General features: G+C 38.0%; 1 protein-coding gene across 5 annotated transcripts in view; it reads left to right on the top strand.

Annotated features, from left to right (window-relative positions):
* Window positions 1-23,118, top strand: part of ANKS1B (ankyrin repeat and sterile alpha motif domain containing 1B) — a 404,590-nt gene that overhangs the window by 235,719 nt on the left and 145,753 nt on the right. For all 5 annotated transcript variants that reach the window (XM_057385963.1, XM_057385955.1, XM_057385930.1 and 2 more), the window contains 2 exons: window positions 7,637-7,735; window positions 17,990-18,142. In XM_057385963.1, coding sequence (XP_057241946.1) covers window positions 7,637-7,735; window positions 17,990-18,142 — 252 coding nt within the window. The remainder of the gene's footprint in view (window positions 1-7,636; window positions 7,736-17,989; window positions 18,143-23,118) is intronic.

Here is a 23,118-nt window from a genome sequence, read left to right as displayed (position 1 = left end):
GGGCAGATTCACCTCCCTTGACCTGCTGACCACAATTGTTTTGATGSAGCCGCGGGTATGGTTGGCTTTCTGGGTTGTGAGTGCACGTTGSCAGGTCATGTCAACCAAACCCTTCTCATCAGGGAGACTCAATCCCTTCGCTGCCCAGCCTGTATTTGTGCTTGGGATTTCCCTGACCCACGTTCAGGGCCTTGCCCCTGGCCTTGTTGAACTTCATGAAGTTCATATGAGCCCACCTCTCAAGGCAGTCGAGGTCCCCCCGAATGGCGTCTCTTCCCTCCGTGTCGACTGCGTTGTTGACAAACTTGCTGAGGGCGCACTGAATGCTGCTGTCCATGGTGCTGAAAAAAGATGTTAAACAGTGTCAGAACCAGCGGCAATCTCTGAGGACACCACTCGTCCCTGCTCTCCACTTGGATACTGAGCTATTGACCACAACTCTGAATACAACTGTCCAGCCAATTCCTTACCCACTGARAGGCACATCTGTCAAGTCCATGTCTCTTCAGTTTAGAGTTAAGGATGTTGTCAGTGTCAAATGCTGTGCAAAATTCGGGTAGAGGACATCACTTGTCCCTCCCTTAACCACCAGTGCTGTACCCACATTCCAGAAGGCTGCCAGATTTTTCAGGCACCATTTGCTCTTAGTTGGAGGCATGTTGGCTGGCCGCAATCACCATCTTATTTTATTACAAAACTTTGTTATTTTATTATCACCTCTTTATTTATTATATTATCAACAGTGTTAGCTGGTTAAAATTCCATGTTGCATGCAGAGTAGGTATTTAACATTCTTGTTATGTCTGAAAATACCATTTTTGCCCCTTTCTGCACTCTACAGCCTTGCGCACTTATTGGAGAAAGGAATATTTTTCTGAGAATTTAGAAGTCTGTTAATTAGCTCACAGTAATATTGATTTTTAAAGTGGGTCCTTTGAGAAATTTAGCATCTAAGCCAAGCAACATTTATAGCAAGTAATCTGAATAATGGTACAATATAGACTCTCTGGAATTTTTATTACTCAAACGAAGTGAAATTATCTTCACAATATATATTCAAGATATTAAGATGTAATTTAGGTAAGTATTAATAATTATATTATTGAATTGTTATGACTAAATGGGTAGGCAGAGTTAGGTCCACAGCATTAGTAATTAAGTGGGCAAACTGTGACATCAGAAGTAGTTTTTTCAATTGCCACCTTATCCATGTGGCTAATTTGTGTGTGACAATTGTGTTGGTTGTAACAAATCAGTGCTACAAGAAGGAGGGATAAAAATAGCAGAAACTCTTTTTACAAGGATCCTTGTCCCAGCTATCAGYATTGTTTAATTATCACTATACTTTAATTAACTGTTCCTGTAGTCTGAATGGTCTGTGACTATATGATCATTTGAATGTCAATATTTGAAAAGCTTTTGATGGCACTGGTTGTTTCAGGTTAATTTCTGGAAGAGATGAAAGTGAACCAGAGACAGATCTTTAAAAACTAAGTCTTATGGGCCTCAGATCTGTTGGGACTCCTTTTTAAAGTGGCCCTGCTTACATCACCACTTTTCATGCAGGTTGCAAATTTGTACACTGAAGTTCTGTCACCCCACCCTTATCTATGAGTGAAATGGCCTTTTTTTTTTTTTTTGTTAACTTTTCAGTAGTAGTTTGTTATTATTTTCTGACTAAATGACGTTAACATGGAAAATTTTCTTCCAGCTTTCTCTGATTTTGTGGGTTTATAATTGCTAAGAAAGTCATAAATGTAAAGACTGGCAATAGAGCAAGGTGAGGATTGAGAATTAGTATCAGTAGTTTTGCAGTAAATTAATTTTGGAAGAATGTTATAAAATGATTATTTTGCAACCTGCTCAGTCCTTTCTTCCTAACATATTTTATAATCAATCTCTTTCTCCCAAGACAAAATTCTGTGCATCCGAGGGGATTTTTCTAACTTAATCTTGTCAGTTTTTTACATTAAATAATGTCTACAGTATTTTCAGGAATCTGATAAACCTTTTTTAACTGAAACTACAAGTTGGGCATTTAACTCAGTAATCATTCTTACAGATCTTGTTTTCATGTTAACAGTGGAAATACTTGTGAGAGGCAACCTTTTCACTTATAATGAAGCTTCCTAAATTCTGATCATTTGCCAGTTCTTGTTTGGAAATTAAATGTGTGATACATAGCCTGAAATTTTTGCACTAAAAAAAAAAAAAAAAGAAATGGTCATTACTGAAAGCTACATTTATCTAGTAATTTCTTGCAAGTCTCTAAGAAATAAATTATATTATCTTGTGGGAAAACTGTGTTGTGTTGAAAAAAACCTTTTGGTATATGATTTATATGATGAAAAAGAAAAGTCTAGGTTATTCAGTGTGTGTTTAACTGCATTGTGAGATGTCTTTTATTTCTTCCCAGCCAGAGGACAGTTTAGATGTCAACTATTTCAAGGGAATACAGTTTGGAAGGATATTATGGTTAGGTGGATAAGAAACAAAGCAATTCAGAYTGAGGAGGCTGGTTTAAATGAGCTGTTGAGGATGTGTTTTTTAACAGTCCTTGTTCCCATTGCTACCAGATACCTTCTCCCTTCCTTCCCAGTCATGCATTTGGGATGGCAGGAGTAAGGAAGTGTAGAGTTCTTTGGTGCTGTTGATCTCAGTTTTCTGTCTCTGACTTCAGTCTCCAACCATGTGTAATGGAAGAATTCCCGTCTGCTCCTGCCCTGCTCCCACCTCTCTTATCTGAGTGACAGGAATGATGGTGCTCTCGGGTGCTGCAGCTGAGTGTTCAACCCAGCAGACTTTATTTTCTGTGCCAACTCATATTTCCAGCAGCCCTGTAAGCTGAAGTATGAGGAGGCCCAAGCCCACTGCAATGCCCCAGCTGTGCCCTGGCAGTGCCAGGTCTCAGCCAGCCAGGGTGCAGCTCAGTGCAATTCCCTTTGGCAGAGACATTGGCAAGGCACTTCAAACACCCACTAGACCTTGTCTGTCACACACACACCATCATCCTACCCACTGCTGTGTGCTAGATGCCACCTGTACGAGCTCCTCAGAGTCCCTTCTGATCTCTTTATGTTGATGATGCAGCAGATTGCTACGGGGATGGCTGGGAGGGTCAAAAGAGTGTGAAGTGCTCCCTGYACATTGGGAGTGATGCAATCACCACTGCTGCCCCATCAACCCTGTACTCACCTCAGAAGTCATCCTTCCCTTACCCACACCAATCCTGTTCTTTGTCAAACTAGTTTCCAGTATATCAGAGACATAAAATGTTACCAGAAGTAGTTGCTACCTCCAATAGCACTTGGTATCTCCAGCTGACCTTGGTCTCAACAATGGCTGCGCCGGAAATGACTTCAGCTCAGTCTGTTGAGCAGCAGCTCTTACACAGCTTTAGGCACCAGATTTACTACCTTTCCTCCTCTGCTGAGCCAGGTGAACACAGAAAGAACTGGTTAAGTTTGTGTTACCAGCCTATAGCCCAAAGTCCCCCAAATCTTCTATTTCTTATGTAACTGTCTTTTTCCTTTGCAGGGGAGAAAGAAAGCTTTAAATGCAAAATCAGTTTGTTCTCTTTTTCCAGTCAGAATTTTTGTTCCCCACAGCTCATCTCTTCCAACTTCTGTGGCTGAATTTTCAGATAAGTCTGGTGATACATCTGCCCGCTATTTTAAAGCTTCTGTACCATTTTACTTAGGTGACAGAAGCAGACATTGGAATTTTTCATGATAGTTCTCCAGCACAGAAAATATATGAAGGAAGATTAAAAACATTGGTACAAAAGGAGGAATGGGAAACATTCCAGTCATACTGCCATTCTGATATGTTCTTTTAATCACCATATTTTATTATCTTCAGGGACAAATCTTCAAAGTTCCTTTGTTGCTGCAGGAGGTAGAATGCATATGGGTGCTTAACTCTAATCCAGAACTTTTGGGGAAGACTGTATTTAGGTGGAGAATGCCAGAGGTGATTTTGTATTGAACAACCTGGATAAATACATCTTTGTATCATAAGGTATCATTATGCATTTTGTTCTGAACTTATTTATAGGAACTATCTCAGAATTTGGCAAAATTTCTGGGTTTTAAAAATTATGTTGTTTTTCATATGCCTGCAGTCTCCCACATGCAGAGTTGTTTTTCCTTCGTTCTTGAGCCCAACTGTTCTGTGAAACTACTGCCTTCTTACTCAGGAGATTGGCTTCCTGTGTGCACGTACAGGGAAAAAGATGATGATCCTGGGAGTTGTGCAGAACCAAAAATCCGGGGGGTGGAGGGTTTCAGATAGACTCTTTCCTAACTGGAATTTCAGAAGCAGGATCTTTCCAGTTCATAAGCCTATTATGGATTAACAAGACAGGAATTTGAACACTGTAAACTGAAGTGAATGCGATCTGAATGTCCTTGTATAAAGCAATTTTGATGTATTCTTATGGCTTCAATTCCAAGTTTTCCTTCCAAGTAAGTTTTTCTATAAACTGTAGAAACTACCCTATCCCAAAGTCTCTTACGTTTTCATTACAGAAAGCATAATAAGCTCAGTAGAGATTGCTGTCCTGTGTGTCTTGTTATAATATCTGTTTTGTATGTAAGGATATAAAAGTTAAATCTTTAGACTCAAATTCTCTAGGTGTCTACTAGGATGATGTCTTTTTGGTGAATGTTTTAGCTCAACTGTTTTTAAGGATGAAATAATGAAACAAGACAGTCTTGTATTCATATTCATTTTAATTGCATTCACCATGTCATCTCTGTAAAGTTAATTGAGGTTACATTTGGCCCAGCTTATAACAGAGGGAGGGAATTTCTCCCCTTGTATCCCTGTATCTACTTGGCTGCAGAAAGAAGTTAGGTTTTCTTCAATCTCTGTGTAGGAGTTTCTGAAAGGAGACTGGAGGAGCTCAAGAGCAGTAATCAGGTAAAAAAAAAAAAAAAAAAAAAAAAAAAAAAAAAAAAAAAAAAAAAAAAAAAAAAAAAAAAAAAACCAAAAAAAAACCAGGGAAAAAGGGCCAATGGGAGCAGATACTAGGGAGATAGGACTGTGGAGGATAGACTCTTTCTTTCTCCTCACAGCTATTTCTGCAAACCAAACAGCAGCTTTCTACTACTATGAGTCTATTCATCTGTGCTAAGCAATAATGGATGATACAAAGTATCTAAATTTTCCTGGTTTGCTATTGCAGAAAGGTGTAAAGTTGTTTTAGCTCCATGGCAGAAGACAAATCAGTTTTACAGGAAGGATGAGTGTCTGCTGCCTTGATGCTTAATGGTGACACAGCAAAAGCTCTAAAACCTGGGCACATTGAAAGACAAAGTTTTTGCCTTATTAGACTGGGAACGAGAAATCAACATGAATTCCAGGCTCTCCTGACTTTTAAGTATTTGCACTTGTAACCTTGACATACTTTGAAAAAAATACATTAAGTAATATATAAGGAAAAAACAATAGCAAAAAATTAATAAAATAATGCTTTCTCTGCTATGCAGCAACTATATGCAAATATAGGWTTTTTCCTGTGCCTGTTTATTTTATTGAGTTTTAAACATTGCTGTATTTGAAGCTGTGTGCCAGCATTACTGGCACAAGTAAACAATGATGAGTACACCATGATTGTGTGTAAACATCATGCAGTAATGAAGGTGAAATCTAAAAAACAGTGAAATAAAGTGAAAGCAATAKCTGTAAACATTTATTAAAATGAATGGAAGTGTAAGGCCTTTGTTTTAGACTGGATTCTCAGTTGGCTCGGTTTCCTTAAATCAATTTGTGCTAGCCATTGCCAGCAGCTGGAGAATCCAGCCCAAAATGGATGGCTTTGTTGAAGAGTTTCTCCTGTAAGTTTACAGCCTCCTTTTGGTTATTTAAAAGAGAAAGGCAGAAAGGGGAAATTGTATTTTTTACGTGTTTGCCAGGGAGATATTACCCCTACCTCATCACTATCACTGTTTGCACAGCCTGTGCTGCACATACTCCTACACCAGGGGATCTACTTAAACGGGCATCATTGCACAGCTTCTCCTTGTAGAACAGGTTTCTGCCTGCCCTGTTCTGAATGCTGCACACAGAGTGTTTCAGGGTGTGATTTGCAGGCTTGCAGTCTTAAATCATACCACTTACTGTAAAACATGATTTAAAATATAATAGCTTTGCAAGTCTTCCAAGATTCCCTTAAAAAGACATCACCTAGTTTTTACAGTGTGCTCCATGGACTAACACTTGAGAGTCCTCAAGGGTACACCTGTAAACTAATCAGTCCATCTGAAAAGAGTGAAGATTTAGCAGCTGAACAGAGGGAAGTGTTGCATATTCCAGTGTGATTTTTGAAATAAATCCATGCTGCTTTGGGACAGGAGATTTTATATTCAGAAATAAATCATATCCTTTACTAAGCCCTGACTCAGCAAAGTATTTAAGCATGTTCTGTTATGAGCCTATTTGCTTTTCATTTTGCTGCTTCRTAAAAGCTGTGCTAAGTTAGAAGGAGCAAATGGAAAAGCAGAGATGAAGTTTTCATGGATTTGCTTGCATAAAGCCTATTTCATGATCAAATTAAATGAGTACAAATAAAAATTCTTCTTTCTAGCCAGTTAGTGTCATGAGACTCCAACAGGGCTAAGAGAYCAAGACACATCATCTGTTTATTCAGGTTTTGTTTTCAACTGTAGTAGTTACAAGCCTTTTAAAAATTAGATACATTTAAACAAAAACTGAGTTTTTGTCTGAAATGAAGAGGTAAGAAAAGAATAAAAGATTGCCAACAATCCTGACTTGACCCCTGGCTGCAATTTACCTTTTGTGCCACTTTTGTGCTTCCAATAGTTGCTGTGAGCTCATTAGATCATTGACCTTCAAATGCTGAACTTACTATGTTGTGTCAGAGTTCTTGAATTTAGGAATTGTATTATCCTGCTTGTGTAGCTCCTACTGCAAACAACTCCTAAAGCTTGAATTGTGGAGGTTTATTTCATGAACTTTTCTGGGCAATTATGTTGTGTATTATTTGAACATATGGTCTTTTTCAGCTGTTTGAATGTCTGGAACTACTTGACCTGCCCACGAGCAGAAAGATAAAAGCAKTGACAAGTTAGGATTGAACCGTTGCAGTGAAATTTAGGGGGATGGAAACTGCATAGGCTTTTTTGATACTTGTCCCTTTCTTCATTGTTTTGTTATCAATGAACTAAATAATTTTATCTTCATCCACTCTCCTCATCTTATTCTGGGTTGAATTTTTTTCAATCTGGAGAAAAATGAACGTCATACATAGCTAGGTGAGTTAGGAGGTGAATTGAAAAGAACAGAGAGTTTCTGAACATTTTTGTAGTCATGTCCTTCATTCCAGTCAAATGAAAGAATGTTCACATCTGGTATTTGGCTTGAGTAAGAGCTAAAATTTCTCCACCGGCAGTGCTGCCAGCAGTACAGTGATTGTCCATGGGTTCATGCTCCTTCCACCATACATTTTCWTTGTGAAAATGAATGCAATCATCAGTAATTTGTTCCTCCTGTCAGATCCTATAAGTTAAGAAAAGTGTTCTCTTTTAAATGTGACAGAAGGGTCTGTTTCAGGCTGTTGAAAGCATCTGTTAAATTTTTCATTTTTATTCCACCTTTTTTTTCCCATTTTTAGGGAAGCAACGTGATGGAGGACCAGGATCTCTTGGAAATAGGAATCCTTAACTCTGGGCACAGACAGAGAATACTCCAAGCAATCCAGCTTCTCCCAAAGGTATAGTTTCTGTTATTGTACAAGCAAGAGAACTAACCCCTGCAGTTTTCACATTGTTTAAAACACTTTTTTGAATGGAGATAAACGTAACTGTACTGATTTTGTAGACATGTTTTTTGCATATGCAAATATGGCACAAAATAATGTCATTGCATTGGACTCGCTTTGTATAGATGCAGTTGACAAAAAAMCAGAAACTAAAAGCTGTAATTTGAAGTGATGGCTGTGTAGAATTTATTTGAATTATTTTKGGCCTTTCAGCCTATTTATGGACTGCCATTACATATGTGTAAATAAGGCTGTCCATGAATCCCAGATTGTCTGTCTTTGCATAGCAGTTGCCTTGGAAATACTTTGCCCCTTATATAACTATTCTTAAAAGCATTGGAGGGAACATTGTTTCCTAATACCTGCCTTTCATATGAGATGCAAAGACTTCCTGCAGGTTTCCTATTTAATTTTCTGCTGTGTATTTGAATTTTGCCTCTCAGCTGTGGWCAGAAAAACTTGCAGTCATTTTCCCAATCATTTTTAGTGCTAGCCAATTTAAACTATAGATTTTAAAATCAGTGATAGAATATTATGCATACCAGAATATATCACTGGAGGTTTCTTCTACCATTTCAAATGAGAGACAGTGGACCTAGCTTGGAAATTTACTACTTTAATTTGGAAAACCTTATAMTGAATGACCAATAGCAGATACCAGYAAGGCTCAGAGGGCTGTCATATGTGATGCTGATACTTCAGGCAAAATACTAGGGCAGGAATAACACCAAGTATAAAGTGCACTGAGTGTTCTGGTAGCAGCACGTGTGAAATAACMGAGTAAATAGAGTTTAGTCCACTTGAAGTCTCATAATACTGGAGAATGGCAGGAGTTATTAAAGGACTTTCAGTTTGGAGCATGACGCTGACCTTGTTGGAAAAGGCTTTTTGATGCATCAGGGCTTACGGGATGGATGACTTGTAAAAGGGCACAAGGGTTTCTTTTGTATGGGAAAATTAAAAGTTTTGAAGCAATTCCTGTATCTGCAGGTGTTAGTCAATCCATATATACTACAGTCTGAGTCTGTGCATGGAAACATCAAAAACCATTAAAGATAATAATTTTCCACATACCATATTAGACAGATGAGATAGATGGCACAATAAGTAGGATATTAAAAGTAGCATTTGCTGAATTACAAAAGATACTAGAGGTTTATCTATGAATTTATTAATTTTTCAGCAACGCTATCATTYAGACATTTTTTTTGTAGTCTTTAGCTGAGCTCATAGCTGATGATATATTTATTCTGTTTTTTCATACTATTTAGATCAGCTTTCTTGTGTTCTTGTTTTACATTCTTCAAAGTTAATGAATTGATTGTTAATCTACCATCGTATTAGTGCTATCGGCACTCAATGGCTGATGTTTATAGATATTGCAATATTGTCTGCTTTGGGGGAGTTTGCTAATGCTGAGACCAGATTCTGTTATAAAACTATAACAGTCCTTTCAAAATCTGCTTAGTGTGAGAAAAGAGGACAGATTCAAGATCTAGAGGAATGCTTCAAACTAGTTGAGAACAAGATGGTTATGCAGTTACTCGGAAGAATTCTGAACCAAAGATAATTCAGTAGCACAGGATAGGCTTGAAGCTTGAAGCAAATCTCCGGCTAAACACCAGAGAAAAAGTTTTTAGCATCTTCCCTGCTGAGCTAAAATAAGCAGKCCCTAAGGACCACATTTTTAATGTCTTTGATGCAAGGATGTTGCACCCAAACAAAGGCTGTTGCAAGCTGAAGCTGTGCATCACGTTTCTCCACATAAATGATGCAGGAATGTAAGACAGTTTACATAGGAAAAATACATAATTTCCTATATAAACATGAATTCTTCTGAATAGTTATAAAGGCCAAAAATTGGGATCATGGGAAGTTTTATCTAATGTAACACACTCTTCTTGTATTCACAACAGCTTGCTAAAGATATCAAACRTTTTCACATCCTGGAACAAACCATGAAACATTGCTGTACATCTATTTGTGTGTTGATAAGCTCAGCTCTATCATCATGCATTCAAAATAGTGCATGCCATCTAAATATATTAAGACCTCAAACCATAATTGGAGTCCCACTAATTTGAATCTCATTAAACAAAATTCTTTTAGTTTGTTTGTTTTGAATGTGTACCTCTTTTCTGTTTCTCATTCAATTTAAATCCTGATGACTCCTCGTGTTTTATTACTTAATGACCTCGCTGATGATGTTATTTTTAGTTTTACTAATAATGTTTCCTATCTTGAGATACTTTTTAGCTTGTATTTTGAGGTGGAAGTTAAGTGCTTTAAAAAACACCTAATGAACAATACTTCTTTAATGTGCCAGGCAGCACTGAATAACTTTAGAGGGTAAAAATCCAGCAACAAATCTATAGTCAAGATTTTAAAATACCTTTTTTAAAATCTCTTTTTGTTATTTTGATAAATATTCATCTCTAAAGCACAGAAATGCAACAGGTATTTAGTAGCTGAAAAGAAAGGCTGTCTTTTTCACTCGTAATTGCTGCCTTCCTAAAGARTGATGAATTCTAGATGTCAGACGCCAGTATCCTGATTAGGAACTATTCTCTAGAGCCTGAAGTAGGTTTAAATAGGGAAAATTACCACATTCTGACCACATATAGCTTAATTAAGCATTGTAGTCTCTTACACCATATTTAACTGGTATAAAAGGATATGTTTACCTGKATTTCTCATAATTTTTTCCCATGATATTCTGTATTTGAGAAGAATATTTCATAAGAGGGAAAACTGGTATATTCACCAGCAGGTAGGTAGGGTTGAAACCTTTCAGTTGAATTCCTCTTTCCAAAATACCTTTTGTATTTGTGGGATTAGACCTTGTAGCTCTAATCTTCATCTTGTAACAATGTAATTTAAGTTATTCAAGGTTCCCATTAATATTTACCAGAGCACTTTATGGCTTATTTTAACATAAAGTAAGACAGTCTGAGAGAAATATCAYTTGCAAAATTGATTCTTGAAATGGAAGTACTTTATACATTACATCAGTCTTAAAGCAAATTTCATAGAAGACRTTAATATTGCATTAAAGATTTTTCATGAAAAAGTGAAATCAATAAATGTTTGGAGAAGGACTTCATATGCTTTATTAAAAGAAAGTTCAGATATGTTGAGAAGTGGAGACAACTTATAAAAACATACAGAAGTTGCAAATACCTTGACAAAAAAAACAAAATACTGAGTAAAGAATTGTGTGCAGTGTATGCTTAATTGACTAAGAAAATAATAGCAGCCATGGCATAAAATTTTAGTGGCCTTTAAGCTACATGGAGAACCTAAGGAACATTTTCAAGCTATTTCAGCATCCCAGACCTACATGCAAGTGRCTTCTCACAGGGTTCCTCTAAAGGTTTCCTTTTTAATGACAATTATCCTAGCTTATCTCAGAATTTATCTGAGAAAAAATATTGGTTTTGTGTGGGATGCTCAGTGTATGGCTCCTTCTCCCAGCATATAATGGGAACACATGCTCTCATTTGACAGATGGAAGGAAGATGTTAGCTGAGAGCAGCTTTCTCCTGGCTTCAGAGCTATTCTTAAAGCAGCATGTTCCCTCCTGCACAGAGAGGTCTCAGCACAAAGCAGGTTTGGGAATCGCAGTGGTGTGCAGGCAGCCATCCTCTTTTCTTGGGTAATTTGCAGAACGAGACAAGTAGGATTTGAGCAGACTATGAGCACATCCTGTCTGCAAGTGGTGATAGAAGAGTGATAAAGCTCTGCTTCCAAAAGGTGCTGGACTTATTACTCGTATCTTAACACTCTTGTGCAAACACAGCAAGTCTGGCATTTTGGAAAACAGAACGTACCRTGTATGTGCTCATTACCTACACTGTGTATGTAATAAAGATCACATCATGTGTTTGCTGTATTGCTATTGGCTTAGACACGCAGAGCTCAGCAAGCTGATTTAAATCCTGGTGTTTAGTTACCTCCCATTTAGCACTTCCATTCCTAAGACAGTTTCCAGAGCTAGGAGATGCTGCATAATGTTCATGACCCTTTCTGACTGTGACTTCTTGTTTCTGGTTTGCTGGAAGTGAAGATGAAAAACAGGATTCAAAGGAAGTGCTTTCTGCTCTGCTGTTTTCCCTGCTTCTAATGCCTCTGGGAATTATTGTCCTGGTTCGAAGAGAGGCCACTCATCGCACAACTTGCAAGATCTTTAACCATAAGGACAGAAAAAAAGTGTTAGAATCTARCATAACACAAAAATTTTTCAAGTCTGAAGTACAAATGGGTAGTGTATGTTCTGTAAGTAATGTGGCACAATAGGAATGGATCCGTAAAAACAGTTGAATACATKCCAGCTGTAGTTCAAGGTGTTTACTTCAGACTAACTTCAGACTGGTCCTGTAGATCAAATGTCCTCTCCAGGCATGTGTTTCAAACTGTGTGATGAAAACAGTATAACAAACATTTTCCTTCCTAATGGAGCCAATCAGTGACCCACTAGATACGGCACGCTGCCATTTATCTGTATCATGTAGATAGCAGTAGCATGCTGCTGRTCTTGCCACCACTGCCACACAGTATGTCTTACTTATCTTCCTGCTTCTTTTATACTTTCTTATTTGTGATTGACTCCACAGTATCTACTGGCTGCTCTGAGAATAGTCAGCAGGCAAGGAAATATGCCGTATGAGTGGAAATATGCCATATTMCCTTTTTTTGGAAACCAGACTAGGATGACAGCCTCAAGGATCTGACAAACTCTTTCATGAGATCAAAGACCATAGCTTCCACTTAGTCTACAAATTTCAGATTTATACCTTAACATTACATTTTATGCAATGGATATGTCCTGAAGTGYTGCATACATTATCACTGAATGACAACTGCTGTCCTCTTGTCCCATACATTGTATCTGATGAAGAACTAGGATGTCTCTTCACTCCTCTGGATGTGGAACTGCTTACATTTCTCCAGAAAAAAATGGAGAAAAAAACAAACACRAAACCCCTCATGTGTGCATCTGTTTTCCTTTAAATCTTGAAGACTGAAAAAAAACATAGAATAGGTAGGAAACACTGAACTCAGTTAGGGGTGTTCTGGATCTACAGTTGAGGCAAGATCCTGAATCAGGCAACGCTGTGAAGTGAATGTGCCTGTATTGTCTTTTTCCAGCAAGCTCCACAAGAAGGCAAGGCTTTTGATTAGTGGAAAGAAAAGTCAAGCATTAATAGAACACAAGCTTGAATAGTTAACTTTTAAAATACAAGACAGGGTAGATAGAATAGAAGCCCAAAAGATTTATACCTTGTTCTTCCCCACCTGCTGTGTCTGTGCAGGCAGATCCTGTTTTCACTCAGTTCGTTTCTCAACAGCAGCACATGCAAAATCTTCTCAGGTCCTTCATCGTTTGTGCCCATCCCATGTGAAAGCTGCCCTTCTGCTCTTCCTTGCCTGCAGGCTCAGATTCTGTCCAGGCTCTGCAGGCACCAGCTCCATGTGGTGCCCCTGTACCAGCCAGGCTCTCTGGACTTTAGCAGTGTCACTCTTCTGAGCCTTGTCCTTCAACAGTCCCGAGGAGGAGTGATCTCCTCTCCTGACAATGTGACTCCAACTGACCATGTTTGTAAAGTACACAATATATAACAGACAGCTCACAGAGACAGGAAACAAAAAAGAACTGATATATCCCCCATTACAATCAKCTAAAATGTCTTAGTTAGGTAGTTGATAGTTTCATAGAAGTTGCCAAAAATGCTGCTCAAATCTCTTGGATGGGCCAGCAGTGTGAAAAAAAGCACTATATACTTTGCTAAAAAAGACCTTTCCTCCAAAGAATAAAGAATTYACTAGTGTAAACTCACTGTAATCATAGCCATCATTTAAAAAGCTGTGAAAAATCAAGTAATCTCATCCACCTCTTGCAGCACTTAAAGAGCTTGATTTTGATGCACATACCGTTAAAATTCCACCAGATAGTGGTATTATCTTTGGAGAACATAGTATTAATTCCCCATCTGTCTGAGAAGATCAGAGAAAATTGGTAATAGATCCRTGCTACTGAATCTACCTTGATGTTTCTGGTGCATATGTGATCACTTTGAAGCTGAATTTGTGTTTATTTGACCATCTTTCAGAGACAAAAAACTCAAGTACCTTTTATCCTCATGTAAAATGCTGTACAGGTACAGCAGTGATATATACTTTTTTAAAAGTCTGTTGTATAGATGGTCTCCTGTGAGGGATTTCTCAACCTATTAGGATACTASTTGACTTTGCTATTATAAGCAGCTCTGTCTTCTGCTTTCTATTCATTTCAAAGGAAGCAATACTAGATAAATCAATAGGACCTAGGAGGGAAATCTCGTATGGTTTGTATTTTCTTCCCTACTTTTTTTAAGGATATTTTTTTGATATTTTCTTTCCTTCATTTCTTTTTCTCTAAATCCTATGGGCTTCAATTCCTAGCATTTTTCCACAGTCGGCACATGAAAATCCTCTGCAATGAAAGAGCTAAGATTGGTATTGCTCTCAAAACAACAGAATGAACTAATAGTGGTGTCTGTGTAAGAACAATAGCGCCCCTATTTATGAGCGGTTAATATCTGAAACCCTGTCATGACTTGCAGCTCAGAGATTTTACCCTGATCTGAGTCAGTGTGCACCTTGCCTGGATGTTTGACACCACTGGTGACTGTGTTGTAGCTGGTGCAAAATGATTGAAATGCATGGAATTRCACTCAGGAGGTAGGAGGGAACTTTTCTTTCAAGAAATATCAATCAACAAGGAAGCCTACAGGGTGTAAATGATCTGTGAGAGGAGTCCAAGGTAATAGTGCAGTAGAGAAGAAAAGATACAATCTAAGAGCCATGACTTGTTAATGAAAACTGGGATAAGATGCAACTAAACTGGATCTCTGACAAAGTAAAGAGGCCGCATTTCCAGACAGATATTTCAAAGTATCTTCATTTAAAAACTCGGCAACATGTTATATGAAAAGCAGATACTATTAATGATAATCTCACATCTAGATAATCAATATGTCTGTCAGTAAGTATTTGAAAAGAAAACATTCAGGTAACTGTGAATGACAGTTAATAAAGTTGATGTTAATAAAAGACAGGAAGAAACTTTCCATACAAGAGGACAGATAATGAAATTTTATTAATTTTCATTTTAGACTCATTTTTGAAAGCCTGTTTTACATAAGAGAGTGGTTCTCAGTTCATGACAAAACAAAATACTGCTTCTRTGCTGAAAGTAATAGTAAATATTCTAGTTCTGAGATTAATTTCCTGTGACAGCAGCAACTGTCCTACCAGGGCAGGAGGGCTGGGATGCTCAGCGGGACAGTGTACAGAAAGCACTGGGACAAGCTGAGTAGGACACTGTCCGTGAACAGCCACATCCCAGGGCAAATCCACAGGACGTCCACAGGGATGAGGTTGGGACAGGGTTACTCTGAAGGGTGAGTCAGGTTGAGGATGTGCAAAGGTGCCTGGCTGGGCTCAGGCATGCCTACAGCATAGCTCAGGCGAGTGCCAGCACATGGGCCTGAGCTCACATGCAGCTCCTGCAAAAGGTGGGGTGGCCCTGGCCAGGCTTCTCACTGCTCTTCATCACACGAGCTTGATCCAAGGCTAAGGGGCTGCACTACCTGCAGTGTGGCCTTGAGTATGGGCAGCCAAAACTCCCAGACAGGGAGAGGCAAAATGCCTGCAGAATCAGCTGTTGCCCAACAACAGGCCAGTGTATTTTCATGCAGGCTATTGAGTAACSCAGGAACAATTTTGTCTGTTGGCCCCAAATCCAAAGACTGAAATTGTCACATCCATTTCAATTGTCCTTTTGTTTTATTGTGTTGTTCATCTGTGTTTACTTGCCTACAGCCCTRTGCAACTTGGTTGTAGTAGAGGAATATCAGTTTTAACAACCGTTTTGATGGAGATCTCCACTGGGAATTGAGAATTTAAAAACTTGCCATGTTATGTTTACTTTTCATAGAGGCTGATGGGTTACCAAAAGAATGGACCAGACTGCATGGGTTTTCTCAAATCAGCAGGCCAAAAAATATTAAAATCAGAATCTATTCAATGTAACAATCAAATAGTAATAAACAAAAGAAATAATTTGCATTATGTCCCCCATCTGGATACATTGGAAATTGTTTGCACKGTGCTTCAGTTTTCTTTGTTAGAGAAAGGAAACAAAAATGCCTTATATTTTCCAGARCTCATGTGTTCCCTATGGGCCCTGTATGTTTTCATGTCTTCTCTAAAGTAGATTTTTTTTCTTCCATTTATCAGGTTCTTGCTTTTCATGTGTCTGCTATTTAAGCATTCCTTGTTTAAAATCAGAACTTGAAAGAAGTTTCCTAGGACCCAGAGCTCCCAGAATCCTCCGAAGTCTTTGCAGTCTGCTGGACAGACTACTGTCAATGTAATATTTAATTCTGAATGACAATGAAAGAAGACATAGAATAATTTCATCCTAAATTAAGATGGAAGTAAATTCCAAAATATCAAGTTCAACAACAAAACTGGGCTCTTTCTTTCCTTGTGATTCTGTTGTTACAGCAGTGACCTGAAAGGCTACGATTTCCACTGCTAATTAACTGATTTCTCTTGTCTTTCTTTTATGATTTAAGATAATTATTTCATTACATCATTTAAATATTGCCATTATTTTACACCCAGCATCTGCAGTAAAAAAGCTATGAGTAAACTCTCATATTCACATTGCAGTGTGCCTGCATCACTCCTCTCTGACACTGCAGGAAGCCAAGATCCAGACCATGACATGCTGGCTTTCGGCATTCAAACAGACAGATCGACGCACACTGCTGCGTCTTTCAAATGCAGACTTTATTTTTTTTCCCTGCTCTGAATTTAAATTGTATTTCAAATAAATTGCGAGAAATAAATCAGTTCAGGCAAGATATTAAGATCAGGATTCTCTCCTTTTTAAATTACTTTGTCGCTCACTTCAAACTTAAGCTGAAAGCATTATGTTTCTGTCACACTTCCATTGTTTCTCATAAAGTAGGAATGTATATTGGCAGGCAAAAATGAGAGACTGGCATGGTGACTGTTCACAGTCACCCTTGCACAGTCAGGAGATCCTATGCAAAACCCATGGTTTCTAAACCTCTAAAGCTTCTTAAAATTTACCAGTTCAGYGTATACACTTCCACAGAAAGACAATATGTGCAGAATACTGTTGAAAATTGAGGCTATTGCATAATTTTTTTCTACTTCGTTCTACTTCTATTTCTGCCACTACTGTAGATTACTTTAAAATTCATAAAAGCAGTGTGGCGTAACAAACTGCACAGGTAGAGGCTTTATACRTTTTTATCTTTAATGGCTAGCTTGAAAGTCTTCACTTGTGTCACTGAGAGGCAATTGTGAAAGAGAAATTGCAGCTTTTTACTTCCTGGTAGCTTAAAAAAATTCAGAAAAAATAGATGCAAGTGGTATTTCTTAGCTTTTTATGAAAACAAGATTTATGCGATTAGKTGACAGTGTTTCTGTATGTATGCAAGTGGTGCACTTCTGTGTACATTATTCTGTCAATTCCATTCCAATAATATCTGATTCAATTGTCCAGTCTCAGACAACTTTACAGACAGTGAGCAATCTAAAATATGTCCAATTCCCAGGAGTTCCATGAAAAATGCGAGCAGGTAGAGGAAAGAGATTTTTTTTTTTTAAACCTTCCCCGGGGGCAGAAAAATACAGTGCAGGTTCAACCATTATAAAATAACATATAGCCTGGTAAAAAAGATAAATTTGGAATAATATAACCAAGACCATATATTTCATTTGCAGTATGATACCAAAGGAACAATTTCTAATGGTCCTTGTAAAAAGTCTAATTTCTTCCCCTTCTATGAAAATCTGACATTTTTGGGCAGTAAGGATATTAATGTGTCTTTCAGCCTTTTGTCTTCCCCCACTTATGGATTCTCTGATATCTAGCAAGAATTGATCTCCAGCTACAGTCTTAGTATACTCTGGTGTAAAAGGCAAGCAGCCATAAGAAAAAGATACATTGAAAGTTAAGTTTCATTACTGCTTTTGCTCACAATTGTTCCATGTTGTGTTAAACATTAAAAGAACATCAATCAGAGAATAAGCTAATGGACCCAAGGAAAATAATACATGTAACTCCTGTTCTGAAAGGTGTTTAATGAGTATCAGCAGTAATTTTTGCTCATTCTTGTTTTTCAGATGAAGCAGATCGGTCACGATGGTTACAACCCCTCCTCTGTAGCTGAATGGCTGGATTCCATTGAACTGGGTGACTATACCAAATCCTTTCTAATTAATGGCTATACGTCGATGGACCTTGTGAAAAAAATATGGGAGATTGAATTAATTAATGTAAGTTGATGAATTTATAGCAGTAGTTCCTCCCAAATACATTATATAGTACTTGTTCTTATTCTTGTATAAGTCTTATATAGTACTTGTTCAAGGAGAACACAGAAAAGCAATTTGCACTACAAATACAGTCATCAAGTGCTGTTAATGACTACCTGACTACAGACCTTTCCTGCCTGTAGCTGGGTTGACTGTACCCTTTGCTTCCATTTACTTTGCCATTGTCTTTAGCAGGGTATTCAATCAGCGTGATTGTGTTTGCCTTCAGGATGCTGAATGACATTTAACAATATATTTTGAGAGTTCATAGCTACAGAGCACATGTCTTTGCTTTTAAAGTGCCTAAAAACAGTACTTCCTGTAGTGATACTTGCAGTTCACTTTTTCTACATGCTCCAGCTAAATCAGACTTAAAATAAGGAAGCCTTATAGTTAATAAGTTACACTAAAAGAACACAATTTTTAATTTAATTATCACTTTTGCTTGCAACTTCATTTACATGACTCAATTCAGTTAGACACCCACTTATGGGCAACCATAAACTGTGATGTGGACTACACTGCACGGTAGTTTGGAATGAGATGAAGTTTGTACTGTTATAGTGGAGTTTGTATTGTTACAGTGAAAAATACTGACAGTACAGCTCTGCAAGTGGAATTTCATGTGAGTTATGTGTCTGAAACTGAATTGTTTCCTCTTATAAAAGATGGTTTATTGCAGCTTTGCTGTGACTTCTGAAATCAGCAGTAATGTCAGTTTATATGAAGTTTTAGGGTAGCCTCTAACATGGASAAAAGCCTGATATCATATGTTACTGATTCTTGAGACACAAAAGGGTCTGCTCTTTCTTCCAGTGTAGGACATAGTGCATCTCTTCCTCTGATTAGTGCCTGAGTCCCAGAACAGTCAAAGGACTACCAGTGACCACAGTCAATCAAGCATAAGATAAAGCAGCTGGTGTAGTTGTATGCTAGGAACAGCTCCCACTGTGCCTCAGGCTGGACAAATGAAGAACATAATTGTGGTGAAAAGCTGTGTTTCAACACAGCAACTGCTGCATAGCCTGAGACCAGCAAAGAAAAGAGAGAAAAATGTAARAGGAGGTATTTCATAATAATCAAAAGACAAAACCATTGCATGTTGGAATTTCTTTTCCTGATGTCACAATTGATGTTAACCAGCACAAAAATGTAGTGTAAGGACCCAACTCTGCCTCATGTGTTATATCTCTTGCATTCACTGTGTCTTGCAGGTTCATAATTGAAGTCAGGATATGATTGATGCCTCACAAGTGTCTGCTGCTAAGCTAGTTATAACTGGGATTTTTTCTTCTCTAAATGGCTGGAATTTTTTTTAAGAACTGGGGACCTTTTGCAGGATCATCAACCAGCCCTGAGTTGAAAAAAAAAGTAGAAGACGATGCTCTTATTGTTTTCTGTAGTTTTGCATCCCATTTTGGCATAATCAATTTGGAAAGAAATTACCCTTTAGCTCCCCCAAGTGGATCCTTAAAATGTCATTAAAGGTTTGTGGTTTGAAAACAAACTTGTTTAAACTGATGAACTGAGGAGCACCTGCACTGAAGTTAGCAGGAATACTTTTGCAAAACGAGTATAGACCAGACCACACCACTATATCCCTCTAATTTTAAAGCTTATATTCCATTTGAATGTCTGTACTTGGAAAAACATCCCCTTTTGCCATGAGTTACAAGAAGATGCTGTTTAATAGTTGTATCAGTACTTATATAAATATAGGAATCTAGAGAGATAAATATTTTTCCCACCTGGTATTTTTGAATTATGTCATTCAAGAAAAGAGCATAATAAATAAAACAGKTTGGCATTCTAAGAATATCTGGTTYAGTCCAGCCAGAGTATATTTGATTACCCCCAATCAGTAGAAGCTAAATGTAATGTTATTATGTTCACTGAGAAAATCTGTAGCTTAGAAAGGTATTTACTATTACTGTTTTCTTTCAATTGACGGGAATCTTTCAGAAATGGACAARAAATTGGTTTGAAGCATTGTGCAGTCTGTCAGAACGAGATAGTTAGCTCTGACCAGCAGGCCTGCTGTCTGAAATTGATTTTAAAGGTCTCACTTCTTCAGCAGATGGCAGAGAAAAGCTTATTGCAGAAAGTTTTTCATAAAAGAATGCATAAAGGTCAAAGCCACTAAATCAGGAACAGGACTCTTCACTTGAGTAGGTCAAAATCCAGGCACTTGAAAAAAAGAGTAAAAACAGACTCAGAATCCGCAAAAGAATTCAAAGTACCCTTGGTTTGCTGTCCCTTGGAGCTTAAGTTGTAGATGGATCAAGAAGATTAAATTTAAGTTATGCTTAATATGCAATAAAAATATTTGAAGGGCTACAAAAATTATGACTTCCGCATTTCAGCTGTCATTTTAAACAGTTTCAACCACTGAATTTGAAGCCATACCTAATTTGGTTCAAGGAATCCCTTTGTTCATATTGAGTGCTTCTTTCCATTTAGCTATTGGGAAATCAGCCATGGGTCCTGGAGGGGTAGAGACAGGTWTGATGGTAGAGATAATAATATCCTCTATTGGACCCCTTACTACAAGAAAGAGGGTGAGGCACTGGAGTGTATCTGGAAAGGGCAGCAAAGTTTCTGAGGGGTCTGKAGCACATGTGATGGGAAGGGCAGCTGAGGGAGCTGGGGCTGTTGAGGCTGGAGAAAAGGATGTTCAGGGRAGACCTTTTCACTCTACAATTGCCTGAAAGMAGGCTGTGGACTGGTGGAAGTCAGTCTCATCTCCCAAGTGAAAAGCAAGAGGATAAGAGGAAATGGCCTCAAGGTTCATACTGAACATCAGGAAGAATTTCTTCATTGAAAGGAAGGAGTTGTCAAGCATTGGAACAGGCTGCCCAGGGAAGTCACCAGGACTGGGTCACCATCCTTGGAGGTATTTCAAAGACATGAAGTTGTGACACTTAGAGATAGGCTTAGTGGAACCTGACAGCATTGCGTTTATAGTTGACCTCAATGAACCTAAAGGTGTTTTCCAACCAAAATGATTCTATKATTAAAATTATCCTTTGTGAGTTACCCCTTATTCCCATAGCCACTGGAATGATCAGAACTTCAAATCTTCTTGTCTTCCTAAAAAGAACAGTTCTTGCTTTATTTCCAGCACAGTTTTATTTTTCTTGTAAATTACCTAGGTAAGCACATTCAAAACCACTGCAAGGAGAATACCAAACATATGARAGATGGAGAATGTTTGAGGCACTGGTGGTAAAGGCCATCTTCCCTCAGCTTTTTTGGTCCTCCAGGCAGCTCACTGGCATTAAGAAACAGATCTAATATTCAGCTTCCTAAAATTTATTATGAATTTTTCCAGCAAGGTAATGTAATTTCTGGCTTACATGATGGTTTCTTTCAAACTTTTATGTGTATATGTACTGTGTGTTCAAATGCAATGAAGCAGCAATTTCTAAAAGCAWTTGAATCAGAAGAGTAGTTTTAAAAGTTACTCACTTGTGTTTCTTGCAAGCTCCCACCAGCATTCTCAGTTCTTTTTCAACCAGTCAGATTTTGAAATTTAGATTTTTTTTTTCATAAATTATTTTTTCATTTAGATAATTTAGAATTTTCGCACATCCATTTCCTTCCATGATGTGCTTTCTGGGAAGCATGTTCTAATTTCCTTATCCTGGGATTATAAGTATTCAGAACGCCATGTTTCAGACTAGGCTTTCCCAACACTTCTGCTTTGGTCTCCCAGGTTTCTTGGCTCATTAGATAGATGAGATTCTGTRTCCAGATTCAGATATAATTAATTCAATGATACAGCTGTGAGGAACTTTTCTGAAATATACATCATCTGAAATATATATCACCTGCTGAAAAAAAGTCCAGTATGTTCTGTAATCCCCTAACCCACCTGTGCTTTGAAGCATAAGTGCTTTTCTATATGACTAATCGTATTATTCTTGTCAGTTATTCTGGATTACTTACGTAACCCTCCCCCTCTGGGACTCACTCTCTTCAGGGAACTTTTACCATAGAGATTCTTCAGGCAAGATATAAACACCTTAAAAGCACAAAGCCAGTTATTTATCGTCTAACCACACAATACGTTGTAGGACTAATGAAGTCGGCATTAAATCAACCCCCACTGAATGAGTCACTCGGTGTAATGGGCAAGTAGTCATCACTCAGGTAGGGGAGAGCAGGCCTCTGGGGCTCACTGGAACAGGCTGATCTGTGCTACTGCTGAGTTGCTGTCTTCCAATTCCCCTTTCTTTCTTCCCATTAGGATTTTATACCCTTTATGTGAGTGTTGTTCCTTGAATCCTTGAGGAGCCAGATTTCCCTGTCTCAACAATCTTACTYGTGTCTGCAACTTTACGTTTCTTATCTCGAATGCTTCCAGCCTGTGCACTCTCTCACAGCTCCCTCTCACGCCCTAGCAATTTTCTCAGAAGGAAACTGAGAACAGTTGCACAGCTGCGTTGTACTTAAAGTAGGTCTGGAATCACAGATAGTTGAACTCCCGGGAGGAGGGTTACATGGAAGTGGCCTGGTTTACATTTCTTCTCAATTAGTTCATCTTGCACTGTGAGCTTCTTTTCTCGTACATACTTATTTCACATGGATGATTCAGTCTTCCTCTTCTGTAAAATTAATCTTTATTATATGGTTCAATTGCTGTCCAAAATTTTAACTTTTTGGAAAGTGTTCTTGACATTCTCTCCAGATTGCATTCCTGGTTTCCCTTAAGATGTAATGATTGCTGTTCAGGACCAGAGCAAAAATTCCAGAGAGAGAAATTARCTACCAATAGACTGCCTTCCATCAATTTATAGCTAGACACTTTGGACCTTTCACAAGATCSCTGTCGAGTTCCACAATTTAATTGAATTATATACTGTGTGAAAAAGTGATTCTTCAGTTTTATTTAATGTGATTACATGATTATTGCAGTCCATGATCTTTTTACTGTG

The sequence above is a fragment of the Malurus melanocephalus genome, unplaced genomic scaffold, assembly GCF_030028575.1.
Source record: "Malurus melanocephalus ecotype Western Australia unplaced genomic scaffold, MMel_1.1 scaffold_16, whole genome shotgun sequence".
Lineage (NCBI taxonomy): Eukaryota > Metazoa > Chordata > Aves > Passeriformes > Maluridae > Malurus > Malurus melanocephalus.
The sequence above is the reverse complement of the archived record's forward strand: the minus strand, read 5'-3'. Positions and strand labels throughout refer to the sequence as shown.